Below are 19,302 nucleotides of genomic sequence, written 5' to 3'. Positions count from 1 at the left end.
ATAACCTGCTCGCTAAATATTATGAACATTACTAAACTTATACTATATTCGCGAGAGACTTTTTTTAACTAAAAATAAGCTTTTTCGTATATCGATATATAAAGAACTATAATATTTATAATAGATTAAAGCTTTAAAAAAACTAGAAGTAAAGGTTTTTAAAACTATTACTAATACCTAATAAAATTTAGAAAGAAGTCTCGGTAAACTTCGTTACTAACCTGTCGAAAAGTTTTGGGTATATAAATATAATAGTCGTTATAAACCGATTAAATAAAGTTATAATAATCGAACTTATAATAAAGATTATTATAGAATTTATAGCGTAGGTTTTCGTATAACGAGTTATTAATTAATATAGCTCGCTTATCGTAATTACCTCGAATTATAAGTGGTAATTTATAAGCTTCTTTTAAAAACGAATTTATTAATTATTAGGGATTAAATAACGGATCTCTATAGTATATTATTTAGAAACTAATAGAGCTATAAAATAAATAAATAACGTTATCGAAACTTATTTAAAAGCGTACGTTACGAAATATTAAAACTAATAAACTATATTATACTTTATTATTAAATACGTATTAAACGTTTATATATTAACGATTATTAAGCTAAGCTTATTTTTTTTAATATACGAATATTATGCGGCTTTATTATAATTTATAAAAAAAAATTATAAATTTAATATAATATAACCTTATTTAATACGAGGAAGCTATCGTAGAAGTAATTACGAAAGCCTTAGTATAAGCGTAAATTATAATAACTAAAGCTTAATAAAATTAAAAAGTTTATATTAATAAATATTATACGGTAATATTATAGTATAAAATAAGGGACTCGGTATAGCTTTAATTAAAGAATTTAGTTATAAATAATCGAAAAAAACTAAATTAAAAAAACGAGAAGTTTAAAATAAAAGAGGTTATCGAATTATATACTATATAATTTAATATATTAAACGAAACTAAATTAACCTTTTATATTAATCGTATATAATTAGCTTTTAAAAACTCGTTATTAAACTAATCGTAAAATAATTAATAACCTCTACTGGTTATAGTTAACGAATAAAAAAAGTATTATAACTTAAAAAAAATATAGAACAAGCGGAAACGTAAACGAGAACGAGGTTAATAAACCCTTTATAAGGTTAAATAAAAGGGCTACGCTTAATTAATATAGGAACCTACGTCGGCACTTTAAAGGACTATTTGTAACGAACGCTATCTAGGTTCCAAAAGAAACCTAGTAAGACGTACTGGGGTTTATATTAGCAATACGAGAGAGTATCTAGACGTGCGATAGAAATCGCTTCTACCGATATAATAGGCAATAGCTTGTGGGAACGAAGGTAATTAAGGTGCGTAGGCTTAGGGGTATTCGCAATAGTTTCGTTAAAGCTGTTTACCTTACTAATAGGTTAAGATTAATGCTTAAATTAATTACTAAAGTAAAGAGTATCTATATAAAATACATAGGGAACGTCCGTCGTTATATATCTAATCTCCTCCCTCACTAATCGGTTAGATCACTTGGCTCACCCTCGCATTCCAGTGATCCGGGTGATCCCCTTATTAGTTAGATCACCGACTCACTTCGCCGTTCCCGGTGATCCCCGTGATCCATCACGTAACGTTGTCCTTGCTGCTTCCTTGGGCCGTGTCCAGCCTACTGCGGTTTAGGATACTGTCGTCGTGGTCGCCGTGCGCTTTTGCAGTATTAGTGCGCTCATGTTGGTATAGCTGGCGGCGCGGTCGGTGGCCGTGACATCGTACCCTGGGCGGGGCATCGTAAATCCGGCCCGGTGGTTTTATGGGTCTTGGCCGCATGATTAGGTCAGGTCGTAACACTATCGCCTTAAAACGCTAGAACGAGAAGCAGCGCTAACGACGGCGGCGCTAACCTAAAAAAGAGGGGAGTAATATTATAAAATAAACCCCTATTAATAAGATTTAAAGGCTTATAGCTCCTTTATAACGTATTAATTAATATTTCTAGTTTTTTATAAAACTTATTAAAAATACCGAATATATACGCACTAAAATAAAAGTATATATATAGATAGGTGATATTCGTATAATAATTAGGAAGAATCCTTCTCTCTTAAAGAATTCTTCCTGTAGCTAGAGATAATAGATGTTAGAATGTACCACTCAGTCTAGACCCTTACAGCGACGGTTATCTCAATCATGTCGGAATTCTCTCAAGTGCCATGATTGCCGATGCCTCCCTGACGTAAATCAATACAACAACAACAATAACGAGTGCCATGATAATTGCTACAGCAGGTGTTGCGGCTGCGCGCACAACGCTAATGGTGCGGAAGGAAGTTGTCAGTGAAGTTGTCAGTGGCCACTAAAATGCTTTGTGGCTCGCCATAGGCCACGTCCTATTCATGCTAGTGGCAGGGCCGAGTTCCCGTTTCGGGATAATAGATGTACTTGAAGGTCGCACGGCGCCATATAATGACTTCAGCGTGCGACAAAAGAGCTACAGCTACAGGTAATAGCGAAGAAGATTTGGTGCAGAGATGAGCTGTATGGGAGGATCACTGTGACAAAATCAGTGATGGTTATTCTACTGCAGATTTGAACAGCAGCACCATGAACTTGCCTGGGAGGCAGCTGCGGTACAAAGTGCCACAGGGGATGGCACTTTCCTAATGTTGTGAACAGAGAAACTCTCACATGCCACGTACGGAAGCTTAAAATGTCCAGAACGCAGCTTCCCTTTCTTGAAGTCCTGCGTCATGTTTCATATGTCTTGCCGCTTCAATCCAGAAAGACGGCCATTGATGCAGGCCTCAACCCAAACAACCTCCCTAAGTCTTCCGTTCTTCCAAATATCATCATCATCAGGTCTTCTCGTGAGGCCAGGCTGATAATTGGTAGTGTCGGCCAGACACCTCGATATTAGCCAGCCTTGCAACATCGAGTAGACATCGGTCTCCAATATCCGTTTTGACATTTGTTTCTTGTTCATTCCTTACCACCACAAGTTTCATTACTGTTGCCGTCGGGCATCGCATCACACTTCCCAAATCATGCCTCGCAGCCGAACATGTTCGAGGAGCCTTACTGAAAATACTCCTGAACCGGATAGTACCACATATCTGTGCCGCAGACTCAGCTCGGTATCTTTCGATCCAAAACCTCGCTTGAAGGTCCGGATATCCTCTCGACCTTGTCTGGCTGACAAGAGCGTCAGCCTTCCTTCCAATACCGAAAACAACACCGAGAATGATCGCCTTCGTGGTAGCCTGCTTGATGGAGCCTAGTCATCCTCTGCAAGTTCGAATGGTGATTCACCGGATGAAACACCCAGCCGCGGGTCAAGAAAACTCGATCTCACTCCAATAACACCAGCCACTCTACCTCGTGTGACAACTCAGCCACGCCCCGGCTTGCCTACTTCCCACTGGTCTGACACGGCACTGGCTCGACCCAAGAGACGGCGTAATGCTGCAGCCATTTCACGGCTACGCGAAGCTGGACGAGCTCACGACCGCTTCTTATCACCTCGAGAGGCCACCACACCCCTTTCGGACCGATTCCGTGCCATCAAAGAACCACACGAGCTGTCTGCACAGGAACGTCTCACTCGAAATGCCGGAGCCATACCCGACCCCTTTCGCCAGCCACCCCGACCAGATTACCTGGCTCTGCGCGATCGACGCACATCACGTTCAGACGGATACAATCGGCGCTCAGCTGGCACCATATTAGCCCTGTCCCCGAGTACTGGTGCAAGTGATATCGAACGCCAGGTCAGTGCCGGGTCTGTATGGACCGTCGGTAGCATCGCGCCAGCTGGAGGTCCGGCAGTGGACACTGGCCGTGGCCTGCTCCTCGAGAGTGGCACCAATGCGCCTCTTTACAGAGCCCCCTTTGCGAGTGGACGGCCGAGGTCGAGTGAGGACAACGAAAGGCACGAGGGACGTCTTGCCCATGCGCTCGACATCAACCGGGCTCAACGTGTCCTTACCTTTGACACTTTCTCCACATTTCCCCGATACAAGAAGAAGGCGCCAGGCCAGCATTTTATGTCGAATCTTACAACCACCTGGACAGGAACTGAATGGGTCAACGATGGCTATCCATCTCGTGAGTACATTCTACCAGCAGCTGAGTTTCAGTCAAGGTTCATCTTCTAACTCACCCAGCTTGTCTGGAAAACATGCATTCCATTCCCAATGAACCGTTCAGGTAATGTGTCTTTGCATCGTGATACAAGCGGATAGTCACTGACATGACACAAAGGGTCCTTGACGCCACTGGTCTACGGGGATGACTACTACTGCTCCGTGATGGTTTTCTGTCCAAACTGCGATGTCATCGCTGTTGGTCTTGGCAATTTCGTGTACGGTTGGTCTGAGACATCTGAGGTGTCTCTCCTTAACAGAGGTGGTGGAGATGGGGTGTGGGTATCGTCTTTGTCTTTCTCGTCCGAGGTCGGATTCAATTCCATCTTGGCTTGTGGTCGGTCGAATGGCACCGTCAGTCTGGTGTCCCTTTTGGACAGTGAGGGCGCCGATGAGCTGCCTCCCGTGTTCAAACCCTCGCCTCGATTCGAGGCTCAGCATCCCCGTGCTGTAGCTTCACTGAGCTGGAGCCCCATTCCTACGACGCGTCCTTCTCTTAATCCCAACAACCCTGGCGTTCCCGTCCAGACGGAAAACCTTTTAGTGGGCGAAGACGTTGGCGATGTTTACTATTACTCGGTCGAATGGCCATCTCCTTGGGAAGCTGCCGAAGACAATTGGAGAGGGTCCATGACACTACTGGCTTGCATCAAAGCTCACTCCCAGCAGATATGTGGCCTTGCTTGGTCACCGGATGGCTCCCAATTCGCAACTGGCGGCAATGACAATCTTTGCTGTCTTTACAACACAAACACGATCGCCGAATCAGAGCCTGCACACGACAACACATTCTCCGATATATCAACTTTTCAATGGAGCGCAACTTCTGATTCGGTACTTTCGAATGATCCAATCATGGACTACCTGGGAATCAGAGATGTGGTAAATCTGGTGGCCCCTATGAGAAACCGCCGTCCAGCCCCTACACCGTTTCCAGGGTCAAATGCTACCACGGCTTCTGTGACACCTGCACCGCTGCGAAGCTCAATTCTATCTCTCGGTCATAACGACAGGAACCAACCACAAAATCTCCCAACGGCGGCAGCTCAAGCATCAATCACCTTGCCGAAGATGCACTCACGCTCAGCTGCATTGAAAGTCTGGAGACATCAAGCCGCGGTGAAAGCCTTGGCGTTTTGTCCATGGCAACCTAACTTGCTAGCAACCGGTGGCGGCTCGACCGACAAGATGATTCACTTCTTCCACACCACATCCGGCGCTGCTTTGGCGACCATTTCTGTCAGTGCCCAAGTTACAAGTCTCACCTGGAGTACGACACGCCGCGAGCTTGCAGCCACCTTTGGCTACGCTCAACCGGAGCATTCTGTTCGAATAGCCATCTTCAGCTGGCCTGAATGCACCATGATAGGTTGTGTGAAATGGCATGGCGAACACCGTGCTCTCTGCGCCATAGCATACCCGGGAGGCCCTAGAGGTCTACATTCTCAAGAGCTTACCGAGGGTGGGCCGTCTTCACGCACGTCGACAGGTCTTATGAGCACGCTGTATTCCCGGCGCCGGTCCAAGTCAAAGCGGGATGGCTGTCTAGTGGTCGCGGGGAGTGATGAGAGCGTCAAGTTCCACGAGGTATGGGGGATGGGAGCAGGGGCCCTGAGCACCAGCCTGGGTTCCGGCGCGCTAGGTGGAAGTGACATTCTAGAGATGTCGGAGGGTATCGATAAGGAAGGCGAGGTTATACGATGAGTGAGTGACTGGGGTCAATAGCGATATATGGTGAGATTGCTGCATGGGGTAGACACGGACTGGGTTTGGAAGAGTGAGGACACATTCAGACGAGCAAGTATCAGAGACTGACAGAGACTTTCATGGAGAAGAAGAAAAACGAATCGTTAGAGTATTTTTACAACTGATCTTATTTTCCAGCCGCGATGCCTTTAGCACAAGTGACCGATAAGCATAGTGGTTGTCATGTTTTCGGAGCTGTTACAAACACTCACAACCCAACCCAGCAGCAAAGTTTACATACTATTATACCACCAAGTCATCAGACTGAAAGAATTACGCAGAGATGAAGACCAACTGGCGAAGACGATGCAGGACACAGTGGAAATTCGGAAGAAATGAGTAGTGGCAGCGGGCATTCAACAGGCCTACTGCTGCGTCGAACCACGAGCGCGAGAACTTGGCGGTGCTGATGGCGCCCGATAACGGCGCGAACTCGTGGCGGGGCGGGGCCGCTCCTTGCCGGACCGGTTCCTGGCCTTGTAATTCGTCGTCATTGAAGCTCTCCTCCGCGAGCCCGTAGATGGCGTCGGCCTCGTCGCGCGGGAGGGCCCAGCTCAATTCATGTCGTTGTCGCGAATCAGGAAATGGGAAACAATTAATCTCGCCAAAGGCGATCGGGGGATCGCAGTCTGTAAAGCATATCACCATAGCAGACAATTCATAGCGAGAAATCATGATTGCAATGCAGGCAGGTTCTTGTGATTATTTCTCCCGTTGCTGCCGAAGAGGCCAGTTTTGCATTCTCGAGCATGATTCTCTCTTTATCTCTCATATCTGCAGAACAGCAGGTGATGGGCGTGATAACCTTTAATTCCATATATGCCGCATGGAAACATCGTTGCATCAGGACTGCTTACTGACGATAACAGTCCGGTTCTTAGGTATGGCCGCTTGACATAATAAGTGCTTGTCTACAAAGACCCCTGAAACGCCACTCATACCACAGAGATCTTAGCAGCCGGGGCCGTATTACACCCATTCCGGCTTGGGTGTGCGCGTGCGCGTGTAGCACTACGGCCACCTCCGCGAACGTCCCCGGGCAGGCCCAGCGGATGCGGATCCCACAGGCCTGGCAAGAAGGCATGATGTGGTCCGCAGCCGCCCTCGGTCTTCTCGATGGGCGTGCGGCAGCCGGGGCAGGCAAAAGAGGGTTTCTTCTTGGCCGCGATGGTGTAATTAGGTGCCGACCGACTGCGACTGCGCCTCTTCCGCGATGATGGCGGCCACCACGCGACCCACGGCCCGTTCGCACATGATGGGCTCGGGGCCGAAGATCGTCAGGTGACTGGCCGGTCCCCGGCTACAATCGATGTAAACACCCAGTGTGGGACGATCCCTACTTAGTAACCAAGCCCCGTGGTAACGGTACATATCCACATGGTGGAGTAGATAGTAGAGAGGGAGAACTATGCTGGATACGACCTTCGTTAAGAACCATGCGTTTCCGCACCACAATCTGGTAGCATCTCTGTTACTAAAGAATACCAGCTTCCCGCATGCCTTAACAAATTCCGAAACAATACTACTTAACCGTCAGTGGCTCCTGCCGCAAATCAGCAAGTACGTAACGTGTTGACAACACCTTTCCGTATTCGTTAAATCAGACCAATTGACTTTGGGGCACCACGACGCCGGCTAGGATGATGACCTCAAGCGTGTCCGCGGCCTTCGCGACGACGTCTTGCGTCTGCCCGTCCTCGCCCTCGATTTTCAGGGCGCGGAGCCGTTTGTTGGCGGGCGGGGACGCAGTAGTGAACCGCAGGTGCTGCTGCTGGCTCCAGACCTCCACCGCCCTCCTCCTGCTCGATCCAGGCCTGTACGACGCTGTAGATCGGGGGTCGGGGACGCGGAACGTCGCCGACAACCACCAGCTGCGCCCTGAGCTTCACCTTGCCGCCGTCGTCACCGGCGTAGGGCAGCGGCGCAACCGTGGAGGGCCCGCGCCGTCTCCCGCGCGTCCTCCTCGTGAAGGAAGCGCGCATGGTCCCTGATCTGCTTGCTGTTCAGATCGGGCACGCCTCCGCCCCCCACCACCAGCCCACGGGCCCGACGGCCGTCAGCAGGCACTGGACGCCCGCGGCCACGACGTCGAACCCGGCGCGGTACGTCGGGTCCCCAAGCGTCGTCGCCCAGGGCCGGAGGCCGGGCGGGAGGGTGCGGCAGACGTCGGCCGCGGTGCCGCGGTGGCCTGGCCGGGCACCTCCTTCAGCGTCACCGTCCAGCTCTAGCGGGTACTGCCAGCTCGACGTTGACTCGCCCGAGGGCGGCGAGTTGTGGCGTCGACTGGGCGGTGGAGGACGCGGGACGGCGCCCGTCGCGAACCGCTGGTGGGACTTTCTCTCGCGACGTCCTCGCTCGACGAAGTTCATCCAGACGAGCCGCGCGGTAGACGAGCATGTCGCTGTTGCTGCTCGAGTCGACGAAGCTCTTGGTGACGCGGCTTCCGGCCCGCTTGGAGCCGCTGCCAGACATAACCTCGGCGATCTCGGCGTTGGCAATGTAGCCCGCGGTGCCGGTGCACCTGCCCGGGGCCGCGTCCGATTTCTCGCGAGAGCCCGTGTACACACAGTCCGGGCCCCAGTAGCCGGCCTCGGCCATGCTAAAGGAGCGCCCGTAGCTGGGCACGCCCACGATAACCTTCTTACCCGGTACACCGGCCTTGGTGATCATGGCGAGAGACTGCTTGGTTTCCGTCAGGTTGACCTGGCTTCGCAGGCAATTGCTGTTGGCACAGCCCTGGGGCGGTTCCAGGACAGGCGGATCTTGCGTCCGTCGACGCGGCGGGCGCCCCAATACGGCGAGGACGTCTGAGGAGGAGCCACGGTCACCGGGGCCGCGACTGCTGCGAAGGCATCATCAATGTTTTCTTCTAGGCCAGCGGCGACCTTGGCGCAGATGGTCCTGGCGAACGAAAGGATTCTTCTCGACCTTGACGTCGGCGCTGCTGCAGTAGTAGTGCGTTGCAGCAGCTGCATCATCATGATCTGAAGGGCGGGGGATGCTAGCCAACTGAGAAGTGTCGGGAGCCGACGCCCTGGGGGCAGAGACAGAGACGTGACGGGATTCCTTGGTGTGCTGTGCTTTGCTGGCGGCTGCAAGAGAGGCGGCCAACCATGGCCGACCAAGTACGGTACGTAGACTGAGGGACACTTACTACTTAACTACTTGCTTTTGTGCCCAACTAACTGCCATGCAACACACCCCGCAGTTTGGTGTTACCCCGAGCCTGCCCCCCTGGCCACGACTACTCACCAGCCTTGTCAGCAAGCAGTTTCTAAGTCGGGTTTCGATGAAAGGCTAGACGCCAGAGACTTGATGGCCGCATGTCGTGATCTCCAAATTCGATGACTCCAAGCCGCAATCGGAAGCACCTGATGGGATAGCTGGTTGCTGAGGACGGGATAATCGGCAACGTGATATAGAATAGCTGGCAGCGAGACAATCATTGCGCCAAAACGAAAGACCCCAGCCCGTACTGTTCGAGCCAGTCCATGCTCATAATTTCATGTAGTCTGGTGCGGCTACAGCTGAATTTATGTCGATGTCAGTACTATTGAGCGAAACAGTAAATGAAAAATACCAAGTCTTGCCAAAGCGATCGCAGTCTGGCTCTCGTGGACGATGATGGCCAAATAGAATGAATGTTGCTGCCCAAGACCTAAAGCATATCACCAAATCAACAATTCAAAAGCGAGTTACCATGATTGCAATGCAGGTTATATTTAGCAGTATCAATGCTAATCTCAGAGAAATCGAGACCCGACTCCCCGTCAATGCTTGTCTGAATCGCACCCAGCCACCATTGGGTGGTAGTAGTTGGGCGGTAGGATGAATACACAACAAGACATCTGGGAGGAGTGCGTAAGGACCCCAAAATAATACATCTGAGCGTCGGAGTCAATCCAGTCATGAATTGAACCCAACGGAAAACCAAAGACTGGGAAGAAAAAAAAAGAGAGGCTCGAAAGCCGAGCACACCACTGTTGTTCCCGGTTACACTGCACATTCGCCAGCCATGCCAAGGCAACCACTAGCCGCATCCAATAATGCTGTTTGAGTCTCCAAATTACCAACAGAATAGAGCCCGGAACCTCAAAGGTTGCCATGGGACTAACGTGAGTTTCCAAAGAGAGCAATTTGATTTCCTGAACGGAGCCCTTTCTCTCCACACACACACCAATCTTACGCGATCCCGCTAGCGAAAGAATCGTCGCGCCACTACCCGCGCGAAGCCAAAAATCCAGAAAAAAGAAAATGCAAATCGTCTAAAACGTTACGCCGTAACGTATCCCAGAATCCCAGGGAGAGTATGTGAACCGATGTGGAATACTCAATCCCCCTCTTTTTCCCTATCATGTCGATGGGGAAAGTCTAATCGATGCTTGTAGCTGTATGTTGCGATCCCTTCCGGTAAAGACCGGGCGTGCAGCACGGGCGGCTGGGCGGGGACGCGAGAAACCAGAGCCCAGCCAATGTAGGAATGCAGGTTGTAGAGAAAAGAGGAGGCTGCCGTAGAGAACCTCGTGAAAAGAGTATCCGAAAGGGGTATGGATGAAAACGCCAAGTCTAATGCAATGCTTGATGCGCTGATATGGAAGACAATACACGAGTAAGCCTGACTGTGCGGACCTGAAAGCGGCCGGCGTGATGATGAAAATGCGACCCGCCACGTCGTGTGGTATGATGCTTGGGTATCATAACGAAAGGAGGCTGCTGGATGTATCTATGCTGTTGGGGTGGTATGATGGTGTCGTGAAGTGTGTCGTTCAGTAGAAGAGCCCCGGATTCCGGCAATCCTCGAGTAGATTTAGTGGCTCTTCTGCTCGCTGGATGATTGGCTTGATTGCGTTTTCGCGCCATGGTGCTTGTGCGAATGTGAGTGGTGTTGCCGTACCTGTAAGAAGACTTGTTAGAAACCATCATGCTCGATGCGCATCGTCGTGCAATGCGAGTCATTAGAGTTGCTTACCCTTTGGCGGCCACGTCGCTCCTCTTCCGGAGGGCTTGCAGCTTGCATGCGCTCCTCCTCGTACCATTCACTCAGGCTCTTGCCACCAAACATCAGGTCGTCGTCGTCGATAACTGTCGGGGTCATCCAGCCCTGGCAGGCCAGGTCGGCCTCGCTGGGGAGGAAGTAGTACGACACGTCATCGCGGGGACGGTGGTGGTGGTGCGCGGTCGAGGATGTGGTCACCATCTTGAGAGGCGAGGGTTGCGGTGCCTTGGCGTGGGAGTGGACGCTGGAGCGCTTGGTGCAGATGTTGATGTGCGATGCCTGCGGCGAATGGGAGCTCATGTGCACCGAGTAGCTAGTTTGTGACGATGTCCTGCTTCGTGCCTTCCTGCTTTCATCGGAGACTGAGGGATTGTGGCGCGACATGGAAGTAGATTCGAGTCGGATATATATTTAACTTGGGTAGGAGTTGATGATGTCGGTGAGAGTGACGCTGGTAGGGGTTGTGACACCGGGCCAAGATATATATGACTGGCTGTGGGTCCCGGAGCGCGTTGGGTCGTATAAATGATACGCGGGTGAGCTAGGATGTCGTAGAATCCAAGACAAGAGTTGCGGTAAGAGATGCAAATGACAAAGAGTTGTTGCCGGGGGGTCCTGCCTAGTGAAATGGTATCTTGCCAGAGATTTGATGTGGTTTTCCCGGATTGTTGCGGTTATGGGTTATATGTGGTGTGGAGTCGTCTTCACAAGGCTGCACCCGGCTGCCTTATTTATGGCTGTTCACGAATATCCCGGTTGGAGAAGGGGAGGGTGGGAGAAGAGTCCGGATCGAGGGCTGCGGCGGCTGGGGAAAGTGGCCGATCGCAAAATATATAGGCCAGATCGGAATCAGCAGAGTAGTCGCGGCCAGAAAAAACCTGACTGTGTTGGACACGGACAGGGAAGCAGGATGAATAAGGATAAGAACGGGTCGGGAAAGGGTGGACGCGTCCTGAATCTTAGCTAATAAGTAAATTGGGATGGGGGGAGGAAGGGAGCTGAGACTGGGTCCTGATCCTGGCTTTGGGTCCTCTTTTGGGATGGCGAGATGGCCCGAATGAAGTAGAAAACCTGTGTGTGTGTGTGTGTGTGTGTGTGAAGTGCAGGCGTCGAAAAGGTCCCAAGCTTCGGGGTGGCTGGATGGGTAAGCCGAATGCGGGGATATCCGGAATGGGAATCCTTGCTTTTGATTGTGAGGGAGGATGCGATTCTGAGAGAGCGCGCGCGCGCACACACAATAAAGACTGAGAACAAGAGACAGACAGGTGCGGGAAACAGGGTGATCGACGCGTCGAGACGAAGGGGGTGCGGGTGATAGTGTTGGTGTCTCAGCTGCAACCTAGTGGGTGGTGGGCGAATGAATAGGTGGCTGGGTCGTAGGCGAGTCAAGCGGACGGGTCCTGCGCTACACCACAAAAACGCTTGAATAGAGAAATAGGGCCTTTCGACAAGAAACGCTGCGTTTCGGCGTTACGCGCTACTGCTTCTTTACTTCCTGACCCCTTGTGTCAGAGAGGCTGAACCAATATTGGCTTGCGAAACTAAAATCGGTGGACAAATATTTTTTCTTTCTCTTCGTAACCGACTCGTGTCGTGTCGTGTCAGATCCTTTTTGCGAATGGTGTTAACGGCCTGCCCGAAAATCTAGTATGCGACGTCGAGTCAGAGAACAGAGTCCGTCCGTGTGGTGGTCGGTGGTTGGTGCGAGAGGCTGAAAGCAGATATTGGTTTTGGTGGGTGATGATGAAAAAAGGGTCTAGAATCACGGATTCGAGAATGTCAGGTTGGAGAGTCTGGGGAAATAGGAAATAGTGCAGCAAGATTGATGAAGCGGCTTCGTGGGGGAAGATGAGCAGGATATGGGGTGGATATATGCTAGGTTAGTAGGTAGCCTTTTGTTTCTGCCAGTACGCCATACGCCCCTTACCTGGCTGTATTCAATATTCCACTTCGTATATCCGCCAAGAGTTACAACAGGTGGTAACGAATCTGCTAGATGGGTCCCGCTGACGGTGATGGTTATTGGGGAGTGGGTGTGTGATGGGGATGCTGACAGGGAGTGATACCTGTGGCCGCGACCATTTCGCCTCCCCTCCGATGTACCTCCTGTCAGCTTGGGTAAGGCTGGCCCTCTGCACGTAAGCGCCAAAGGCCCTATTAGACGAGATGGGCCATCAAATGTGTGTCAATCAGTCTCCCGTGGTACATTCAGCACCGACGTACGGTTAGGTACTACTGCCTGCATAAACTCCCCTGGATTGCCAGTCGTCGACATTTGATCCAACGCCTACCGACCGCTACATGGGCATGAACACATACAGTCACATTGATGATGTCGTCGGCTGCAGCACCGTTCAACCCGAGTCGAGACGGCGGCAGCCTCCTCTCGAGTACATCATGGATCGTTGCGACAAGCCATGACGAATGGCGAAACAAAGAGCACTAAAGAAACAGAAAGAGGGTCTGGCCCATCCGGGCGAAACCTCAAAACGCCTTCCGGGCCCCATTACGCATCTTCGAGTGCGTTCAGTGGGGATGGAAAGAAAGCCTCTGGGGGCCTCGGCCTTCCTCCGACGTTACCTACAAGAACGTGGCTTGTTACGTTACCTGGCGGTTCGATCATGACGACGATCTGTGTGGTGGGAAAAAGGGCCATTTTCGGTTTCCTTTTGGGCAGACTGGAAGCCCAAGGAATGATATTACAACAAAGCGAGCGACACGACATTGCCGATGATCAGATTTGAATTTGCTGTCTCGTGAAAGTGCAGGACCAGAACCTCCGCGTCGCGTCTTGACTCGCCGGCCGACCTGAGGTTCTCTCGAATGATACCTACTCAAACTCGATCTGCCGTAGTTGGCGACAGTTACTGAATCTCAAAGGTTCAAGGGCGGCAGCATACCTACATATGCGACCTGCGTCTCTTCTTTGTCTCGCATGTTTCAATAGTCGCGACAGACAACCTTTTGGTCTCTGGCGCAGAAAGGGGCTTTGTCTTCCGCTTCCCGCAACGGCCGAAGGCGAACTAACCCCAAGGCCCGAGTAATGGACGTATCGTATCCCTTGTATTAGAGGCTTCCTCCAACAGTCATACGTGGCCCAAGCCATATGTGTATGCGCAGACCGACGTGGACGCAAGTAACAGGAGATATTTCAGACGGGGGACTGGCCCATTGGCTGGATCTATCAACTGATCGTCGGCTTGGCAAAAGCCCGTGGCTTTTTTTGGTATCTCGCGAAAGAGAGGCGGCGACAGAACAGAGGAAACCGCGATCGTGCATGTTCACCCGTCGGGCATAAATAAAAAAGCATCGTAACCCTCCTTCGAGACTTTTGACTCGAACCCTCGCTTTTTTGTTCTCGTCATTCGTGAAATGACAGCGCTTCTCAATTAACGAGATAGGCTAAACCGAGCGGCGATCCTCTCCGTGTTGCATTGCATGTAAGCTTGCCCACCAGGCTCGTGCGACATGCAAGACGACGGGGGTTGTGCTTGTTACCGCGTAACAAGAGGGGCGTGCCGAGGCGACCGAACATTACCTAAAATAAATTATGCAGAGAGCAGCTTTTATTAGCTGCTTTAGTAGGTTTCTTGTGTGACTACTGTAGGTACTGAGGGATCTAGTGTTACACAGCGTCTTTTTTTTTGCTTTCTTCTTCTCTGAATGTGCGAACCACTTGTCATCGTGCCCGTACTCTAGGGGGTAGTGGTTTTTCCCGTTACTTTTTCTCCAGGGCGAACCAGTTCAAGGCAGGCAATAAGCAAGCAAGGTGCCTCGATGATGATGGTTTTCCCAGGGTTCGTGGCTTGCGCCTTGGGCGCCCACTTGCCAGATAAACTTAGAACCCCGCGACGGAGCCGCCTCACTGAACGGGATGTCAGGGTTGTCTTGGTTCGGTTAGGCCTCTGGTCTGGCGCGGCAGGGCAATGAGCAAGTGCAGTGATGCAATGACGTTTATGCTTAAGATGGAACGTCAAACCAACACCTGCAGACACGCGGTGTGACCTAACTAATAAGCCCGCCTGCTTGCCTGCATTCTTGACTGACAGTATGTATGTACGTATGATGCGTGTAGCAAACATAATGATGAGAGACGATGGATACCTATGTCCGCCTCGCTCCTCCTGTCGCTTTGAGTTTCAGCTTTATCAGAAAGGGCATTCAGGTCAGGTCAGGATCGCGGTATCAGGTCCGGAAGATTGATTTGACTCCGTCTCTTGCACCCCACGTGAACCTTCGGCACCTCATTTAAGTGTCACACCACGTAGACCCGCGATATCAAATCGCGATCTTAACTCTGCTCCTTGACGAAAGTGGAGGGAAAAGAAGTCAGTCCGGGTCAGGTCCGGACTGGAGCTGCAGTCTCTTGGCGGGTTTGAGAGATGAGAACCCCGGGAAGCTATTGCCGCACTTACAAGGAGCAAAAATGCATTTGAGGGCTACATACGGACCGGACGCACCACACATGCTTGGCAGATGCCATATCTGGACATTCCATTTTCTCACGTCGGATCCCGAATAAGTGTGTAAAATACTCAACGCAGCCACCCAAACGTCGGCTGCATCAAGCTTGCGCGCCACACGGCTTTCTAAAATTACCACATTTGGTTGAACATTAGCATCTCATCTACGTAACCCGTGTAACATTCTTCCTGCGCGTTGCGCCGCACGAACTTACATCAATACCTCTCTCGCGCACGTCGCAACTTGCAACTAGTTGAAGTTTTCATTTCGTATCGGACGGCGTAATTTGAATTGTGGTCCTCCGGAGGTAGGCCGCAGCAGCCGAAGTATGTAAGCTCTCGAGAGATAGATCATCATCGCCCGAATGGGCCCATTCTGCTTATTCTCGGGGCTCTGTTACTTGGGGCGAACTGAAAACGTGGGTGATTTACACTGCATACAAACTGGACCACCATCTACATAAAATCGATCTACACTGTTGCAGTTGCCCTATTGGGATAACGAGTCGGCGTGGTCGGCTTCTTGCTGCCAACGTCAGTGCGAATGGGTTAGGGTAACAAAAAAATCTTCATTAGTCAAAGAAAAGGACAACCCTGTTTTCGATCATTTCTCCCATGTGAAGTTTTGTTATTCATAGCTGCCAATGTAGGTGTCAGAAACCGAAGTGTTACCCGTCCACGATGACGAACGAATACGTAGTCCAACCGTCGTGTGCAACACCGTATTTTTAGAGGATCCGGCCGCAGCCAATTACCTGCCCTCCAGTGTCCGGCAGCAGCTCCGTGGAAACTCGTCGTACGCGGCCGCTGCGGACACCTTCATCGATTCAATCCATCATCTTTTCTAACATTTCCATCATTAGCTCCAGTCGCGTGTGCCGGTCACTGCATCTAACTACTCATTTGTCTGCTGAAGACCCGCACACACACACACACACACGACTCAGACGCGAGCTGTTGTACTACCATCCGATATGTACTATCTGGAGGGCTGGCTGGCTGAATGGCTGGCCCGCGTGGCGGACCGGGAACTTTTTGCTCGTTCGTCTCGTAAAATAGCCTTTCTTGTCCGATCCTGCGTGCGTGTTGCGCATGAGATTACACCGACAGTCTTACATGTGTGTCGATGTTAATTAATAATTCAGATCCCCAATACGCGGCTCCCCCCAATCGCAAACGGCGGTCCCAGCAGTCCAGCAGCAGCAGCAGTACCTAATGAACAACAGTCAGCAGCGCAAGTAAAGTCGCGAATGATTGCTTGTTTGCTTTCGCGAATTGCTGCCTGTACGACATCCGGGTACGGTCTTAGGTAAGATAAGCATTGGGGTTGGTGTTGTGCATTCCACTTGTACGAGCTAAGAAGGGTATCACAGGATCTGATCTCCGTGGAGCAGTTACAATCTTGATGATTACTGCGGCTTCCTCGATTGGCTGGACCGCTCCCTCCAATGATAGTCGTTCCTGGCTCCTCTGGGCTTCCCCAGTCACGACCCGTGACCTCGCCGGACCTTCTATTAAAAGTCATCCATGGCATTAGTTGTGGTTAGGTTAGGGCGGGACGTATCAAATGTTCTGAATTCAAATCAGGATATAGCTCGTGACCCTGTTGCGGTATCATAGCATTATCGCTTATGAAGTTGAATTCCAAGGCATCCGAATGTTCAGCGGAGATAATAGTCCGACTACAAATTGCATGTCTGAATATCCGGATTGGCATCCGATTCAGAGTCACGATATCTCCGGATGCTCATGACTCCTTCCCTCTCACCCCGCACCACGCACGCCACCACACCCTCTTTCGAACGATATGGGCGATAAGCCCCCACGATTGCCAAGGTTATCATGGCGTGCCAGGGGCGGGGTACAGATGGCTGGACCCTTAGGATGCCCATTATGCACCACACCACGACGTTGCAGTTTTGAGGGGTTCGTGAACCCACCACTCTCTAGCGCCGATCCTTGTGTAGCCCTTGAGGCCATCGTGGTCTTTTTTCAGGAGGTTCGCAACATCATTTGACCGAACAACCTAATGTCCCCATTCCCCAGAAACTCTCTAGATGGAACAAACTCAATTCCCACCGCCTCATCTGTCACAATAAAGGAGGCCACCCTGCGACGTTTAACTTATCTGACATCGGAGTCCGGCCAAAGTATCGTTAGGGAGGGGCGGCGGTCACCCGACTCTTCGGAACCTATTTTGAACCTATCTTAGAGCTTTCGTAGGCATATTAAAATACATTTAGCATTACACCACGATACTGTAGCCCAGCCACAAGTCGGGAAGTAAATAACAGTCGATCTGTTTTTCATACGACTTCTCCACACATCGCAAGGCCCCACCTGCAAGAGGTTATCTACTGTATGTAGGAAGAGGGGCTGGATCGCTTGCCTGCTCCTGTCTTTTGGGAGGTGGGAGGTATTGCGGCAGCGAGCGAAGGCGCGCGGAATATCGCACCGAACGGAAACCCTCCCAAGCACGCCATCGCGCCCCCGACGCGGTGTACGCTGTCCGCAGATACGCGCGCACACTTTTTCTGACTCCTGCCCCGAAGAAAGAGGGTATGGTGATAAGGAGTCAGTCACTCCTCGTATCTATGGGATGGCACACAGCATGACTGTGATATGATCCACAGCTTCTTCCCTTATCACGCTTCAGATCACGCTACTCGCTTTAGTTTACTTGTGACTTGCAGTTGAGGAATCGGGAAAAAAAAGGGGGGGTGCAGACGGAGAGACACAGTCTTGTGCGGGTGCGGTGTGTGTGGTGACAGTGTCTCAAGATTAAGTCGCGTGCGCCCTCTGAAGACTGAAGCGCGAACTGCATGCACTTCGTTTTCCCCCCTCCCGCCGTGGAATCGTGTTGCAACATCCATCCCTCTGACTTGCTGTTGCTGCCTCCCATTACGTTGTCTTGTTCATTTTCGCCTCAAAATGTTTCAATACGGCACCACGGTAGTTGGTCCCCTCCTTCCCCTGCGGCACTGTAAATGAAACCACTCCAGGCCTGGATCGCAACCTGGCTGCAACTGTTGGTTGTCGGCCAGAGATTTGGAATCCATTCATGGCAGCTTATGCCGTCGCAAGCGGCTTGGCGCGGGGCGTCGAGGTGCGAAAGCCACACTGCCACAGCTCCTGGCTGCCGAAAGGAGAGCATGCCGTCATAGCGGATCCCCTAGTCCCTCTCCGTCTCAAAGCCCCAGCCGAGCAGAAACGAGACAAGAAGCCAGTTGACAGCCATGTCCCATGCAATTGTCAGATTGTCTGATTGTGTCTCTAATAAATACATACGCCGTATCTTTTACACCGATCGTAGCCACTTAGGTTTAGCATTATTCAACGGCGTCCGTCCCAAGGCATGGATGGCATCTGGTGTACTGTATGCAACTGCTTGGCCCAGACTGCCGGGTCCTTGCCTGCTTGCGTTAGGCGTTAGGTACGGCGGCAAAAAGGAAAAGAACACACCCGCTTTCCCTTCTTCTGCAAGACCGGACCCCCCCCCCTTCCCCCCACTCTCGTCGTCATTTGGGTCAAGTCTTGCTTCTGCATTTTGTTTCTGCGTTTTGTTTCTTTCTGCCCTCGGTGATGTCATCATGCCGTTTGTCCCGTCCCCATCCTATCCCACCCATAACCCATCATCGTCATTACCCACCCAGCCCTGTTCTGATGGGGCGTGGGACTGCTTCCGTTACATACCACTGGTTTATCGCCTCCGAAGAGCCTCTTCCGCTGGTGGGGGTCGCATCCGAACCCGCAGCCCACTTCTGCCACTACTGCATCTGCTTGATTGAACTGCAGCAGATAGGAGGCCGTTCGGGGCACCGGTAAAGCTGCCGGCTGTGACCGCATCGCGAAGCTTGTTACCGCCGGGATTGCATGTGTTAATGTGCTGCTTTTTGCGATATTTTGCCCCATTGCGGGCAGCGGATGTTGATCTGCGTCCTCAACCG

General features: G+C 51.0%; 5 protein-coding genes across 5 annotated transcripts; 1 reads left to right on the top strand and 4 right to left on the bottom strand.

The window, feature by feature from the left end:
* Window positions 1–2,718: 2,718 nt before the first annotated feature.
* PG994_001057 (uncharacterized protein) lies at window positions 2,719–5,854 on the top strand (the record flags this gene model as incomplete). The annotated part of the gene is made up of 3 exons (XM_066852466.1): window positions 2,719–2,875; window positions 3,375–4,112; window positions 4,269–5,854. The coding sequence occupies 3 exons, from the start codon at window positions 2,719–2,721 to the stop codon at window positions 5,852–5,854; spliced, it is 2,481 nt and encodes an 826-aa protein (XP_066720607.1).
* A 315-nt stretch (window positions 5,855–6,169) lies between these two features.
* On the bottom strand, window positions 6,170–6,571 carry PG994_001056 (uncharacterized protein; the record flags this gene model as incomplete). Its single annotated transcript, XM_066852465.1, has 1 exon — window positions 6,170–6,571. The coding sequence occupies one exon, from the start codon at window positions 6,569–6,571 to the stop codon at window positions 6,170–6,172; it is 402 nt and encodes a 133-aa protein (XP_066720606.1).
* A 974-nt stretch (window positions 6,572–7,545) lies between these two features.
* Window positions 7,546–7,878, bottom strand: PG994_001055 (uncharacterized protein; the record flags this gene model as incomplete). Its single annotated transcript, XM_066852464.1, has 1 exon — window positions 7,546–7,878. One exon carries the CDS (start codon window positions 7,876–7,878, stop codon window positions 7,546–7,548), a length of 333 nt encoding a protein of 110 aa, XP_066720605.1.
* A 21-nt stretch (window positions 7,879–7,899) lies between these two features.
* On the bottom strand, window positions 7,900–8,874 carry PG994_001054 (uncharacterized protein; the record flags this gene model as incomplete). The annotated part of the gene is made up of 2 exons (XM_066852463.1): window positions 7,900–8,179; window positions 8,693–8,874. 2 exons carry the CDS (start codon window positions 8,872–8,874, stop codon window positions 7,900–7,902), a joined length of 462 nt encoding a protein of 153 aa, XP_066720604.1.
* Window positions 8,875–10,805: 1,931 nt separating this feature from the next.
* PG994_001053 (uncharacterized protein) lies at window positions 10,806–11,276 on the bottom strand (the record flags this gene model as incomplete). Its single annotated transcript, XM_066852462.1, has 1 exon — window positions 10,806–11,276. One exon carries the CDS (start codon window positions 11,274–11,276, stop codon window positions 10,806–10,808), a length of 471 nt encoding a protein of 156 aa, XP_066720603.1.
* Between the last annotated feature and the right edge of the window lie 8,026 nt (window positions 11,277–19,302).

This window comes from Apiospora phragmitis, assembly GCF_038363925.1.
Source record: "Apiospora phragmitis strain CBS 135458 chromosome Unknown utg000002l:1.0-5516284.0:1.0-5523493.0, whole genome shotgun sequence".
NCBI classification, from domain to species: domain Eukaryota; kingdom Fungi; phylum Ascomycota; class Sordariomycetes; order Amphisphaeriales; family Apiosporaceae; genus Apiospora; species Apiospora phragmitis.
The sequence above is the reverse complement of the archived record's forward strand: the minus strand, read 5'-3'. Positions and strand labels throughout refer to the sequence as shown.